General features: G+C 45.0%; 1 protein-coding gene across 10 annotated transcripts in view; it reads left to right on the top strand.

Annotated features, from left to right (window-relative positions):
* Nucleotides 1-15183, top strand: part of MGAT5 (alpha-1,6-mannosylglycoprotein 6-beta-N-acetylglucosaminyltransferase) — a 330719-nt gene that overhangs the window by 131965 nt on the left and 183571 nt on the right. For all 10 annotated transcript variants that reach the window (XM_032411587.1, XM_032411605.1, XM_032411545.1 and 7 more), the window contains one exon: nucleotides 3907-4071. In XM_032411587.1, coding sequence (XP_032267478.1) covers nucleotides 3907-4071 — 165 coding nt within the window. The remainder of the gene's footprint in view (nucleotides 1-3906; nucleotides 4072-15183) is intronic.

Here is a 15183-nt window from a genome sequence, read left to right as displayed (position 1 = left end):
CCTCAGGAGACATAACTAGAAAAATGTTGTTATGGCCAATATCAGAGAAATTAATACCTGTGCTCTCCTCTAAAGTTTTTATGATTTCAGGCCCCACATTTAGGTCTTTAATTCATTTTGAGTTTATTTTTGTGTATGGTGTAAGAAAGTGGACCAGTTTCATCCTTTTCCATGTAGCTGTCGAGTTGTCCCTACACCATTTGTTGAAGAGCCTGTCTTTTTCCCATTGCATATTCTTGCCTCCTTTGTCATAGATTAATGGACCATACAACTGTGGGTTTATTTCTGGGCTCTGTATTCTGTTCCATTGATCTATGTGCCTGTTTGTTTGCCGGTGCCATATTGTTTTGATTACTACAGCTTTATAGTATATCCTGAAATCTGGAATTGTGATACCTCCAGCTTTGGTCTTCTTTCTCAAGATTGCTTTGGCTATTCAGGGTCTTTTGTGGTTCCATACAGATTTTAGGATGATTCGTTCTAGTCCTGTGAAAAATATTGTTGGTGTTTGATAGCGATTGCATTAAATCTGTAGATTGCCTTGGGCAGAATAGAAGACATTTCAGCAATATTCTTCCAATCCATGAGCAGGGAATATACTATCTTTCCATTTGTTTGTTTCATCTTAAGGTTGATGTGACAGTTCTGTATTCTACCTAGGGTGTGTCCCACCAGTGACTATCACCAATAACTATGGGTTGGGGGGCTCTGTCCCATAGTCCTCTTGCCTTTTAAGAAAAAGACAAAAAGTTGCAGAAGGTTACCAGCCCTCGAGAGACCATCAGCACGGGCTGGGCTCTGTAGCTCCTGTAGGGAGAAGGGCTGATTCCTTCATTGTACTCCGTATGTATTTGTAGCGGTGCCTCCAGAACCTTAGTGAATGGAGGCCACACAGAATGCGAGTTCAGTGGCTGTTCTCACACCTCACCTGTATAAAGGGGCAGTGAGGAAGAGAGGGCTGGGAGCACATGCCTAACTCGGTGGCTCTCAAACTGGGGCATTGGCAATGTCTGGAGGCGTTTTTGGTTGTCACATAGAGGGATGGCTACTGTCATTCAGTCGCCGGAGGCCAGGGGTGCTGCCCAACACCCTTCAATGCACGGGACATCCCTCAACAGCAAAGAATTGTCTGACCCAAAGTGTCAATAGGGTCAAAGCTGAGAAAGCCTGATTTAACCCATCCTAGGGGTCCAGAGCTTCTGTGTCTAGCTCATCTCAATTGCTGGTAATAGTTAAATGCCATTTTTACCTGTGGACTGCTTGGCTGGTGATAGGACCTTCAGGCAACGAGGCTGGAGGTGGAGGGGCTTGATATCCTGTATCTGAGGGGTGGTTTTGTCACACACTGCAGCCACCTCCCAGTGGCACCACTGCCCCTATCCGCATGGCCGGCCTCTGGCAGTCTTCAGAATTCTGGAGAAGCAGCTGATGCTTTAGATGCACTGTAAGAGCAAAGCTGGTGGCTGGCTCTTTCTGCCAGCGAAGGATGAGCCAGGGGTAGACTGTGAGTCACGCTGACCACGGGACTGCAGCTCCTGGAGGAGAGTGAGCTCATGACCCTTCGATCAAGTGATAAAAGTCCTCCATCACTCAGGAAGAGATTTCTTAAGGAAGGATGAGAGCATTTCCCAGATATTTTTTATTTATATGTGTAGCAGGCAATTATATAGTGCTTATCATGTACCAAGTAGTGTTCAGAACATTTTGTAAAAATTAACTCATGAAGTCCACATAACAATGCAAAGAGGTAGGTTTATTCTTAGCACTCTTTGACAGATAAGGAAACAGGAGTGGAGAACAAGCACGTAAACTGAGAAACTTGGGCTCCGGAGTCTGGGCCCCTAACCACAGTGCTGTGGATGAAAGACCTTGAATTTCACGCTTGGGTTCTTTTTCTACCTTGACTCTTGACTTCTGGCTGAGCTGCTGAGGCATCAGGGAATTAGGCCAACCCTATTCAAGTCCCCATTCCAGTTTATTATCTCTGTAGCCGTGAGCAGGTTACTTCATGTCTGTGAACCTCCGTGTTCTCCTCTGTAAAATGAAGTCATTTTACCCGGAGGAGGTGAAGATAACGTGGGGTTTCTTAGATTTGTGTGTGTGGCATGTTATAGGCATTCAGGAAACACTAGATCCCTTGTGCCCTTCTCTGCTATAATATTTTTAGCCCTGTCGCTCTAATGTTGTGGCCAGTTCTTACCTGTAGGGAAGAGACGGGCTGAAGAGTGAGAAATAGTCCTGGTCGGGTGTTTGTTAGAATGAAGGAACGAACTACTTCAGAGGTTAACATCGTGAAGAAGTCCCATGATCCGTTTGGGGAGAGCGGTGGGGAGGTTGCGCTTATGCCAAGCGCAGAGCACCAGACTTTGAGGAGAGAGGCGTGGGTTTGCTTTCTGCTTGCGGTATTTAGTCTGCTCCAGCCATGCCTCCCATCTGTAAACCGCCAACAACACAAACTTCCAAGTTCGTTACACACCTTTGTTTCTGTTCTGACAACTTCCCTCTCCCCCTGACAAAATAGGACAGCCTGAGTGCCTTCTGGCCGAGGTTCAGGGTTGGCTGGCTATGTTCTGGGGTTGGTGAATTAATCCGGTGTGTGCTTCTCTCCCGGCCAGGTGAGATCACCTACTCAAAGCAAGTTTGCCCTGTTCCCAGTACAAGGGAAAGTGGCAATTTTGCATTTATCTCAGTTCAGGACTTTGCATATCCTGCTCCCCACACGGTGCTCTTCTCCCCTGAACCACTCCCAATTCATTCATGAGGCTGAATTCTATTCACATGGATGGCTAGCCTGGTGTCCTTCTGCTTTTCTCACATGTGCCTGTCAATATATCTTTCTTTGATTATGAGTTTCCAGAGGAGAGAGGCTTAATCTTCTTGTGTGTGTGGAATACCTTGTGTTCAAACTTAGTAAACGCTTATGTATACATGAGGGTAATGTCTGTCTAGAGAGAAGTGCAGCATTTAACCCACAGTCAGGTGTGTGAAAAGGGGAATCAACTCTTTTTTTTTTTTTTTTAAGATTTTACTTATTTGAGATAGAAAGAGAGTGGGCGAGAGCACAAGCTGGGGGAGGGGTAGAGGGAGAGGGAGAAGCAGGTTCCCAGCTGAGTAGGGAGCCTGACACAGGGCTCAATCCCAGGACCCCAGGATCATGACCTGAGCTGAAGGCAGACGCTTAACCGACTGAGCCACCCAGGCACCCCATGAGAATCAACTCTTAAATGAGAGAATATCCCCAGCATCTAGAACAGTGCCTAGCACATAGTAGTTGTTTTATAAATATTTCCTGAACGAATGAATGAATGAATCTGGTCTTAATTTAGGTATCTTTCTAAATCTCATTGTAGTTACATCTGAGTTAGAATCTGGAACCGTAGTTTTAAGTATTACCATAAATAACCAACAGAAGTAAAGACTTGGCAAAAAATTGGAATGTACTGGAATATAGAACACTGAAAATAACAGTGTACTTGATCCAGAAGGTACTTCAAGATCTCGCTGCACTTTGGGGTTGTCATTCTATAGGTCAGAGCTTCATGCTCTAAGAAGAAGGAATTTAATAGAGTGCTTTGATAGGATGCTAAGTAACACCAAGTTGTCTCTATTGCCCTAGTGCCTGGGAGTAATTTTATGTCACCTACTGCCAAACTCGCATGGCAGAAGAGACCAATGTGTTTTGTACTCTCTGGGCCACTCGAAGATGGCCTCCGTCATCTTTAAGATAGGGTTTGTTCAGACACGTCTTCAAGCAGTACTTCTTGACTGTGCCACTGTTTTTGTTCTTCATGTCAGAGAGAGACGGAGGAGGAGAAGGAGAGAGAGAGAGAGAGAGAGAGAGAAAACGCACCAGACAAACATACAGAGGCCAAAGACTTTTTTAACTATCTGCATTTTCTTTGACAGATCTGAAGAAAACTCTTGCCGTGCTATTGGATAATATCTTGCAGCGCATTGGAAAGTTGGAGTCCAAGGTGGACAATCTTGTAATCAATGGCACAGGGACAAACTCAACCAATTCCACCACAGCTGTTCCCAGCTTGGTTGCACTTGAGAAAATTAATGTGGCAGGTAAGAATGGCGGTTGTGTGCCCTGACGTGGAGGCTGACCGTGCTTTGACCTGGGGAAAGGATAAAGGGGCACAGTGGTTCTTATTGATATAAATCCCATCAAACTTGGTATGGCCCCTCTAAAGCTGATTTTAAATTTACTTTTGATTAACATGTTAAAAGACTTTTACAGGCCCATCGTGATGTGTAATATCTGGTGGTTTCTGTGACATATTTCACATAATGAGCTCCTGGAATTCACTTTTAACGAGAAGATTCATAGCATGGATAAGTGAAATAGAGAGGTTATCTGGGAAGCTCATGTCAGCTAGAGGTCCTTTCTCCTTCCCATTTTCATCAGTTTCGAAAGTCTGTCCCATATAAGAGATTCTCTCCTTCCCGTTGTTAAAAGAAGAAGTCACCATTGCAGAAAAATGCATCCTGTGTGTACATGGGGAGATGGAAATTCTAGAAATGGGACTGATGAAATAAAGGGCCCCTGCCTGATCTTGGGCTGCTCCTGTCGCCACTCCTGGACACCACCCTGCATTTCTCACTGGGATGCATTTTGTCTAGCCCCCTCCCAAAACTGGAATCTTGGATGAGAGAAGAAGCATAGATTAAAAACAAAGTCCAGATCACGCACAGCCTGGATTGCCCATGGCTTACGTTGGATGCCCCCATTGCACTACCCTGGGGTTGGCCTTCGAGTCCCTGTGGCCGAACCAGGACTTGCTCTCATTAGAGTGACAAAGCAAAGAGCCTGAGGATTAGGATGAGATGCTTTGGGTGAACGGTTGTAAATGAGTTGTTTGCACTCCTGGTGGGGGTATCCAGTCTCTACTTAATGGATAAAATAAGGAGCTGGGTTGCTTTCTGCTACTTTGAAAATCAAATTTAGTGTTCTTTTTGGTTTCTCTCTACCTCTGACTTGCACTGTAGAAATGTACGGACTGAAGTGGGAGGGATTCTTTTCCTTTTCTGCCTCCTGGTGTCAAAACATTTAATTGTTTCCCATTATGCAAGCTTGTTGTATTACCTTTCTGTTCTGTTCTTTGCCCTTTAGCAAGTGTTAAATTACAAAATATATTTCTAATAATCCAAAGTGTCCAACCAAAGAAAGGTATTAAAAATAACTTTTAATTACAACACAGAGGCAGTGTCATCTGGGCCATAAATCCTCTCTTCCCTGCAGTTTCCAACGGCTTCTGTAATTAGACAAGAAAACCTCCCACTGTGTTGAGCTGCTTATTAATAAATGGAACCCATGCCTCTCCGGGCTCCACTCCTCCACCCTTGTCCCCAGCAGAAAATGCTGTTGGAAAGGTCCTATCTGATTTCATGGCAGTTCTACATTGTCCTATTTCCAGAGGTGGAGTGGGGTGCTCCGCCTTGACCTTTGCCGCCTCCTACCGTCTCTGTCCTATACAACCCGTGTAAACAAGTCTGTTGTCATTCTCTGCCTGATGAGGGATCTTGCTACCACTGACTGTCCTGTTTGTGCCGGGCTCACTGGGAGACTAACCCTGCCTGGGCTCCAAGTCCCTGCCGGGTCCAGAATTGTAGGTCGACCTCCAGGAATGACATGGGAGGGAGTTGGTGACTACTTCTTTCCAATGGGATCCCAGCCCCATGTATTGAGTGAGTTAGTTGACTCAGTTAACACATTACCTCTTGAGCACATTCTCTAAGTTGTTGGCTCTGATGGGTCTCCTTTAGCCGTGCCACTGGTATTGTGTTTTTACTAATATTTAAAGAACCAAAGGATTTTGTGTGTTTTGTGGGGTTGGGGGAGCGGGAGGAGGGAGCAGATTTAGAGTTGTGCCTCTGATAATTAATCTCATTCTCCCTCCTTTGCATCTTTTTGTTTGTGAGACACTCTGTCTTTGAAATTTTTAATGGCCAATTAGGAAAATAATCTATAGGCACAAAATCCCATAGACGGTGGCCATGTAAATGGGGGTAGCTATGAGGCTTCTCACAGGAAGGTACATTTTGAAGGTGGGTAGGATTGAGGCATAGGGGCCTCATGAAAGAGATACAGACTCCTAGAAATGGATTGTGACCCCGAAAATAATTGGAAGGAAGGGGAGGAAACTAACATCCAGCAACCATCCAGGAAATACCAGTTACTGTTTGTGACCCTCAGAGGAACATGGTTTTACTCAGTCTTCTCAACATCTAGGAGAAGTTAGTGGTTTCACAGGTTTTTTTATGGAGTTTGAGTGTTTGGAGGGTGGGGGGTACCTTTGGTATTGGAGTCCCTTGAGCTCAGCTTAAGACCAAGCACCATAAAGAGAAGAGTGTTGGCTCTGTCTTCCTTGCTTTCATTTGTAAATCATCACAAATGGGCAAGTTTTGAAGACTATGCTGCCGTTTTCTTAGAGGTTCCTGGAGAGCTGACAGTTTCCTGGGATATTTAATAACCTGTCTAGTAAGGAAGTTCTGTGTCTTAAGGGTCTGTTTTTGTGGCCAACCTGTGTAGAAGCAAGCTTGTCCCTCTGTGCGCATGTGCATTCCTCCCTTCGAGAGACTGCTGGGCATGGCAGACATAGATGTGAAACAGAATAGAGCCATCCTCCTTTATTTCCCCTAGAGGGTGGGGGCAGGGGGCTTTATACTTTGTCAGTTAAACAACATATATCTAAACTCTTTGCCCTGTCTGTATATTAGAGTGCCAAAAAGAAGGATAAGAACTTAAGTTTGTTAGCCCTTGTTGAGGAAAAAGCCGTTTATTGCTTTTGTTGCCCTCTCAGCCATGGCCCAACTGTCCCCAAACCCCTATTGTCATAGCAGGAATGGCTCTGGAGCTGGGAGAGAGTTTATTTTTATGGGGTTCCAATCCCGACTGAGTGAAGTTTTTCTTTCTCTCTTTTTGCATTAAGACATGTGGTAATTGCTCAGAAATGTTCTCCCTGGTGTGTCTTTACTGCTTACTCTGGTGTCTTATTGCTCACTGATGTTTCTGATTGCTTACTGTTGTGTCTTATTGCTTGCTGATATATCTTCCGGTTGACTCTAAACTGCTTCTAAATTGGGTACCATGGCAGTTGAAGAAGGGTTCCCTAAATTTATTTTCTTTTTAGGGATAGCTCTGTGTGCCTGCCTGTGTGTGCCCTTCCTCTGTTGAGCTGTGTTTTCTGTACCTTTTATCCAAAATGGCTTTTCTTTCCAAATTATTCGCTCTTGGGCTTTTTGATGATGTGAAAGGGATGTTCCCCTAGAGAAATCTAGCTGGAAATGAACTTCATTGAAATCAAGAATTAGCTTGAACTGCATTTTTGAGCTTAGTTTATCTTGCTGAAGATGAAGGTGGATCAAAGAAACTAAAACCCAGATTTAAAAAAAAAAAAAATCCCCATCCTTCAACCAGTTGCCTAGTAAATCAGTTTCTCCTCCCAGAAAGAACTTGAATGTTTCTTTGCCAAAATTATCCCCTTTCAGAATGATGCTTTTGTTTTTGGAAAAACCAATTCTGCTTTTCTCTATTTTTATGATCTTAAATTATGACACAGAGTGAATAGCATTGGATCTGGAGTTCTTTGCCATGTGCTAACATAGGGGAAAGGTAAAAAATTAAAAAATGTGATCTTGAAAGTGCTTGCCTTCTGAGGCCCGGCAGTATCCACTTAATCTTTGTTTTGCCCATAGCGTCTTGTTCAAAGCCTAACTGTTGAAAGTACTCCGTAAATGCCCACATGGATTGGATGGTGCTGGAGGGGACAGCATGTGGTTTCACTGCTAAAAGGAGTTTCTCCTTCTGGTTCCTCTTTCCCATTTCTGCTTCTGTGGATTTGCTTGGAAGTTGGGCTTGGCATCTCATTTCCCTTTCTCAAACCTTAGCAAACACCACCTATGAAGTAGGATTTTTTATTTTCTATTTATTTTTTTGGCCTGTCGTGTCTGAGCTTCCCACAGATGCTTCCGTGCTGTGGAGCCTTCTTAGAAGGTGATGGTTACAACTCTAGATTGTAGTATTTCGGGGAATGGGCACATTGTGCGTCTCTCTCCATCAGTTGGGGGAAGGCATAAGTGCCTGCGTACCTCCGCATTTATTTATTTATACTTAAAAGAACCAGTTCTTGTCTTTCAACATTAGTTGAATAACTGGCCAGCATGGAGGGTTCGCTGAAAGGCACCGCTTAATGATAACATTGCTTTTGCCTTATGATCACTTACAATTGCAAGGTCATTTGGGAAACACAGTCATAGACTCGAAGGTGCAGGCACAACTCCAGTGGCTGGTTTCCAATATTGAGTCTACATGGAACGTTAGCTAGCCCTGCGTTTCCCAAACATGAGTAGCCACATGCAGTATATTTCCAGTATGTGCTGGTGAAGTGCAATGTATTTGAGCTTGGATGCTGTTCTCAATAAAAAGAACCGTAATTATTATTCTACCATTTAAAAATTGCAAATAAAAAATGTCCCTGCTGAGTTTCAGGACTTGCATTTGGAGGGCAATTTTCCCCCCTTTTGTGCTGCTAATGGACCTTGAAATTAAGTTGCACAGGTGTTGTTTCTTCTTTGGGTCCCCCTGGTATCCGTTGTGTTGGAGTAGCACCTGAAGTGCTCCAGCCCCCTGCCCAGCTCCACAGGTGGCTTTCTGGGGATCAGCTAACGGCCAGTCTGTGACACCCCAGGTGCTGCCGAGAAGCAGGGCAGGCTGGAGATTGCAGGGTGCTTTCTTAGTAATGTGAGCGAGAAACGACTGTATTTCTCCCATCTACACGTTGCTTTTTGTTTCATTCTTTGTAAGGGCAGCACTAAAGACTTGGCTACTTGTCGGAAACAATTCTTTTGGTATCTTCCTAGAAAAATGTGTATCATTGTTGGTGTGGTTTTCAAACTTTGTGTGGTCAGGCTGTTTTGATTTTTATCATGGAGAAGAAGGAGGGCAGGAGGAGGAAGAGAGCGAAAAATACAGTTCAGGAGAAGTGATGTTGACCTTTGAGCATTGTACTTACAGCATTGATTCTCAACTGCAGGCGATTTTGCCACCCACCCCAGCCACACTTGGCAGGGTCTGGAGACATTTTTGGTTGTCACAACTGAGGAGGTGCTATCGACATCTGGTAGAGGCCAGGGATGCTGCTAAACATTCTACAGTGTACAGGCTAGCCCCCACAACAGGGACCTATCTAGCCCAAAATGTCAGTTGTGTGGTGTGTTTGAGGAATTCTGACTTACGAGGTAGTGTTGGAATCTGGTGTTCCACATACAACCAGTGCAGAAAGATGCCTAGCATGTTGGGCTCAGCTGATGGGCCAGCCGAGGCATAAAGCCTCCTTCTCTCTTGCTCGCAAGGCTGTTTGCAAGTCCTCAGCCCCAGCCACTTTTAGCTTTGCAACTGATCTTTGAGACCTCCAAGAAAGAGATTTTTATAAACTCCCAGGAGGCTCTTGGGATGCTGACCTTAAGAAACTCCTTTCCTGGATCCAAACCAGTCAATTTTTGGCAACACGCATTTTACTCCTGCTTATATAGAAGGTAATTATTTCTTTTTATGAAAGAGCTGCTAATTCAGAATAATGGTGGCAAAGTAGTCTGGGAGAGTAGATTTAAATTACAGGAATGTTTTAGAGGAAATTCTATTTTATTAACTTTAAGCAGGGTATATAATTATCAAGACACGAGAGAGTAAATTAAGTTAAGGAAAACAACACAGGTCCCCAAAGATCTACTTCTCAGCACGAAACAACCTACACAGCCTATTTGGAGCAGTAGAAAAGGAGACGATCCTGGAAAAGGTAGGTTGAGGGAATCTGTGGAGAGTTTTCAGCGTAGAACTCAGGAGTTTGTATTTGTTCTGTAGGCAGTGACAGCTGAGGAGGCTCTAACTAAAGCAGGAGGATAATGAGATGAGACCCGTATGTTCAGAGAAGAATTAATGGCCATGTGGAAGTGGGGTGCTTTAAAGGGGGTCCAACTGGAAGCCAGGTGAGAGTTGAGTGGGGGAAAGAAGGCTTGAAATGAGGCATGGGCGTGACGCCCAGGGGAAGGGGGGATTAGAGACCCATGGCTGGTGGAGCTGACCTGAGGAGGACAGTGGGGACCATGCGAGAGGACCGGGAAGGAGCTGTCATCATGACTGGGTGATGCCTTTATTGAGGAAAGAAGCCCGCAAAGACAGGATCTTGTGAAGACAGTAGCCATATGCTAATGCAGGTTGCTTTGCTGCAAGGCACGTGTTGAGGAATATCAGTTTAAAGGAAGTTGGAACATCGGTTCCAGTGCTCAGGCCATGAAACACTTCACGCAAGGCAGTGTTTGAAGCCAGGCTGCCTGGGTTCGAATCCCAGCTCCACCACCTCACGCCTGGTGACCTTGGGCATTGTTCTGAACCTTTCTATGGCTCTATTTCCTCATCTGTCTGTACAGTTGGGGAAATAATAGTAGTGCCCGTTTTCATGGGGGTTGTTGATGAGGATTAAGTAAACTACTTAGAATGGGTGCCTGGTACAAATTCAGCACTAAATGAGCGTTGGTTAATTACAGTTTAAAAGCCACATTGATGGAGCTTTAATTTTGTTGATGGAACAATGGAAATTGCATTGACTAGTTATTCGAATATCACCATTGATATTGAATATTGTAGTATTTGTGTAGTGCTGTTCTAGATTAGAAAATATTTTCACATATGTTACTTCATTTGAGTGCTTTAAACTTACACTTCCCAAATGGACCTTTTTTATCAATACTTAAAGGCTTAGTGGGAAACACATATATTTGTCAATAATCTCTTAAAAGAGGCAAAAAAAAACCTTAAACAGAAAGGGAGTTGGGGGCCCATGCAGTTGGCTAGTTCAGAAGATGAGACTGAGCTCAGCCCTCCTGGGTACAGACATGGGGACCATCTTCAAGTAGCTCAGCTGTATTGGCTTCTGAGTTGACTTCATTCTCAGGCCATCTTCTCGGGGTGGTGGTTGAAATGGTCACAGTGGGGTCTAGGTTTCTGGCAGCATTGTTGGGGAGGGTTCTGATCATCTAGTCACAGCACTCAATGACATTCTGATTGGGTATGCCTGGATCATGCATCCTGGTCACCTCAGGGTTTCATGGTGGGGGGAGGGTCCCTAGAAAGATTCCAGGCAGCGGATAAAATAGGTATGACTACCACAGACACATGTCACATTATGGTTTGGATTTCCAGAATTGTCTTAAACCTGACTCAAACTTTCTTTCCTTGAGAGTCCAGAGGACACAGCTCCGAGAAGGCTAACCTTTCTTCTCCCGTTTTAAATGCTGCTCTTCAGGCTGAATGTGCCACAGCCCCACTGGGAGCTAGCCTCGCCTACACCATGCTATTTCTTCATGCCGTTACACATTTACATGTTCCTGTCCTCAGCCCTTCCATTTTTCTGGCTCTTAATTATCCTCTTTTTCAAGACTTCTCTAAAAGCACTGTCTCCCATAAAAAGCCTTATAGAGACCCCTCCAACCCCAGAGGTTTCTGGTGCCCTTGCTTTATGTTTTCACCACTGCTGTGTACATCCTTGGACCTTCCCATGCTTCATCTGTCTCTACAGCCAAGCTCTAAGCTCTTGTAGATATCTTACATTTTTCTTTTGAACCCAGTACCTAACTGAGAGCCTGGCAAATAGCAAGTTCCCCATAGGTGTCCAGCTGAATGCACTCCTCCCTCTCCAGGACATGCATCAGATCAGCCACTGTCCTAGAACTTTTATCACAACAGTGATGACCACACAGTCAGTTCTAGATCACTGTTTTTGCCCCTGGCCTGCTTTGACATTTTCCTGAATACTTTAGGAATTCCCAAAAGCACCTGGAAAGTTGACTGCTAACTTATTCAAAGGGGAAAATGCTTTTGCTTTGCTACACTTTCTGAAAACTAAGGTTCCATAATATAATTGGATTTGTGATTTTTGGTGGCTAATTATGTAAGTAGGATTTAAACAATTCTAACAAGCTATAATAGAGATTGCTCTGAATGAATAGTCCTTGCAGAAAAGCAGGAACCCACTAATCTTAATGCCTTTGGACTTGTTACTGACCCTTCAAGGAGTACATGGCTTTTTTCATTTCAAAAAGTCGGAGTATGGGGGCGCCTGGGTGGCTCAGTCAGTTAAGCGTCTGCCTTCGGCTCAGGTCATGATCCCAGGGTCCTGGGATCTCCTTCTCCTTCTCCCCCCCGCAACACCCTGCTCATGCTATCTCTCACTATCTCTCTCTCTCTCTCAAATAAGTAAATAAAATCTTATTTAAAAAAAAAAGGTCAGAGTATGTATCCCTATGGGGAATGCTGTTTTTCCCCAGCCACCTGAGGGTGGTGAAGAACAGGAGCCCTTAGGAACGTGCACTGCGGCACTGACCTTGGGAACTTGTATGGGCTTTACTTCTGTGGGTGAAAATGCCTCTACCCGGGGCTGTTCTGTGGATCAGAGATAGGATATAACTGGAATAGACTTGTTTGTTTTAATCCGAAGGCGACACATCCCACTTGCTCTGATTGGGCTGAATGAGGTATGTGCATACAGTTGTGCTATCAGCCTGCATATGGTATTGATTCAGGAGACGTTCCACAGCCACAGCATGGCAGATGCTATCCCACGGATACTCCCTTGACTCTGCCACTCCATCCCTTACCTGTTCTTATTGACACATATTTCAAAGAGGCATTCTAGAGCCTGAGATTTAAAAATTTGAAAAACTTGTAGAATTAAAGTTGTTTCCATGAGGGCAGGGGACTGTATATATCTCTGGGTGGTTAAAACCGTTCCTTAGGTATGGAAACTTGTGGGGTTTTGGTGGATTTTCTTTTAAGCTCTGCTTTTGGCTTTGCAGATCCATAACTTCTAAAATTAGGAGACCTAAATGAAAATCAGTTGCTAGTTTTTGTTGATGTTTTTTCCTCCTTGGTGTATCTCGGAAAAGGCAGAGAGAAAGCTTGTGTGGTGAAGGTGGTCTGAAATGGTTTGCTGAGTTTAAAAAGGAAGCAAAGAGGCATCCAATTAGTGGTGTGGCTGAGAGGGCTTGAGCCGCCCCACCGTTCTGGGCAGCAGACATCCTCCTCATTACTGTCCAGAATGGTTTCCTCTCTCCGTCTCTCTCCTTTCGTGTGGCCCTTCAGCAGATCTCAGGGGCAGGATCACAGCACCCAAGTCCACTCATGTCAAGCTGAGGACCCGTAGTACTGGGAGAGCCAGCAGAGGGGCTCTGTGTCTGGGCTTGACGGAGGGTTGAAACTGCATTTTGATTTGCCTTGTCAGAGTTGGCCGGCTACACCATTAGCTGGTGTGAAGCTGTCTTGATGTTCCATGTTGGTGAGCCTTTCGAGTCAACATTAACAGTGGGAACTTGCTCTCTACCCCCGTGCCGCTAGAACTGGGCTCGTGAAAGTCATTACAGAAGAGCCACAGTGAGCGTCAACTGAAGGCCTTGTGCTAAAGCTTCCCTGCTGTGGGGGGGACAAGCTTGAACGGCAGCCGTGGGATTGTGGTTCAGACACACACTCTGGACCCTGACAGCCTGGGTTCAAACCCTAGCTCTGCCACCTCCTGCCCGTGTGTCCTTGGGTAAACCCAGTCTGTTTCCTCATCCATAAAATGGGCATAAAGTACCTGTGCCATGGGATTGTTGTGAGGATTGTGAGTTCATACATGGGAAATGCTCAAGATTAGGCACAAAATCATGTGCAAAAAAGCTTTTGGCCATTGGGACATGCACTTCTTAACCTGACCCAGAGTTTGGCCTGTGAGCCAGAGGGTAGCAGCAGATGGTCAGTGCTTACTGAGTATGTAAACTACCTAGTCCTAATGCTGTATTTTATAGAGAAAATAGTATAGGGACCTGGGAAAAGGGATCTCTGGAATCCGCTTGGTAGTCACAGGCTAGACCTGGTCTGGCATTAGACAACTTGAACAGAACTCCTGGAGTCTTTTTGACTCGCACTTGGCATCTTATTTACCATCACTGAGCCCCAGCTGTCCTCCGGTGCCCGTGAGGATGCAGTAAGTTAATGCATCTGAGAGCCTGGTACAGTGTCTTCACCCCACTTATCTACAGATCCTGCTCTTTGGGGTTAAGACCTTGTGACAAGGGAAGAGGCACAAATGTAATATGGTGAACACAGTTGAGTATCTTATACAACCAACAGTGCCTGGATGGTGCCAGGCCGTGGAAAGGCAGCCAGGCAAGACACTAGGGCTTCTGTTGTGAACGAAGAGCCACACTGTGCAGTGGAGGAGAAGGAAGGGAGTATTGGCAGTGCTCACAATTCCTGTCTTGACTCTCAACCTAGAGCTGCTTTCACACTAGTTCAAGAGGACCTGTTGGTTTTGCTTGGCCTTTTGGCCTTGGGAATGACCTTCAAATTCTATAGCCATCTAGGGACAAAGATAGGGATAGGAGTGACCTATAGGAACTGGCACAGAGGAATTTTTTTTTAAGATTTTATTTATTTGAGAGAGAGAGAGAGCGTGTGCACACAAGCCAGGGCAAGAGGCAGAGGGAGAGGGAGAAGCAGACTCCTCGATGAGCAGGGAGCCCAACGCAGGGCTCGATCCCAGGACCCTGAGATCATGACCTGAGCCGAAGGCAGATGCTTAACAGACTGAGCCACCCAGGTGCCCCAAAGAATTTTCATAATCATATGGTGGAAGTCATAGGGTCCTTGTCACAGCAAACTGAAGAAGTCGGGAAACTGTGCCTGACCCCTCGCTGTACCTTCTCATTCCAAAGTAGGGAGGGGAATTCCTGTGCTGCAGAGCTCAGCTCTCACGGGAAGACAGTCATTAACCTGTCTAAACTTTATGCTAATAGAACTTTCTCAATAATTGCTTTCATTAAGTATGGTTAATATAAGCAGTACAAGTTGTGGCAAGATTAGCAGAAGAACAAAGTAAATATTTAGGACTTTATTTCAGGGTTCATTTGGATTGGGGCAAAGAGAAGATTAGTAAAAGCTGAATCTGATGGTATCTGACCCTGAAATTCAGTAGACCACTTGACTGAAAGTCCAGTGGTTTCTCTTCAGTGGCTCTCTTGATCCCATTTGGGTGTCCTCCAGGTGACAGTTATGAGCTCTGTTCTCTCCTTACGTTTTTGGCCCCTGTCAGACAGAGTAACATGGTGCTGAAGAGAAACTGCCTTCCCTGTACCTCCAGGAATGTT

This window comes from Phoca vitulina, unplaced genomic scaffold, assembly GCF_004348235.1.
Source record: "Phoca vitulina isolate PV1807 unplaced genomic scaffold, GSC_HSeal_1.0 scaffold1, whole genome shotgun sequence".
NCBI classification, from domain to species: Eukaryota; Metazoa; Chordata; class Mammalia; order Carnivora; family Phocidae; genus Phoca; species Phoca vitulina.
This window is presented reverse-complemented; position numbering and strand designations above follow the sequence as displayed.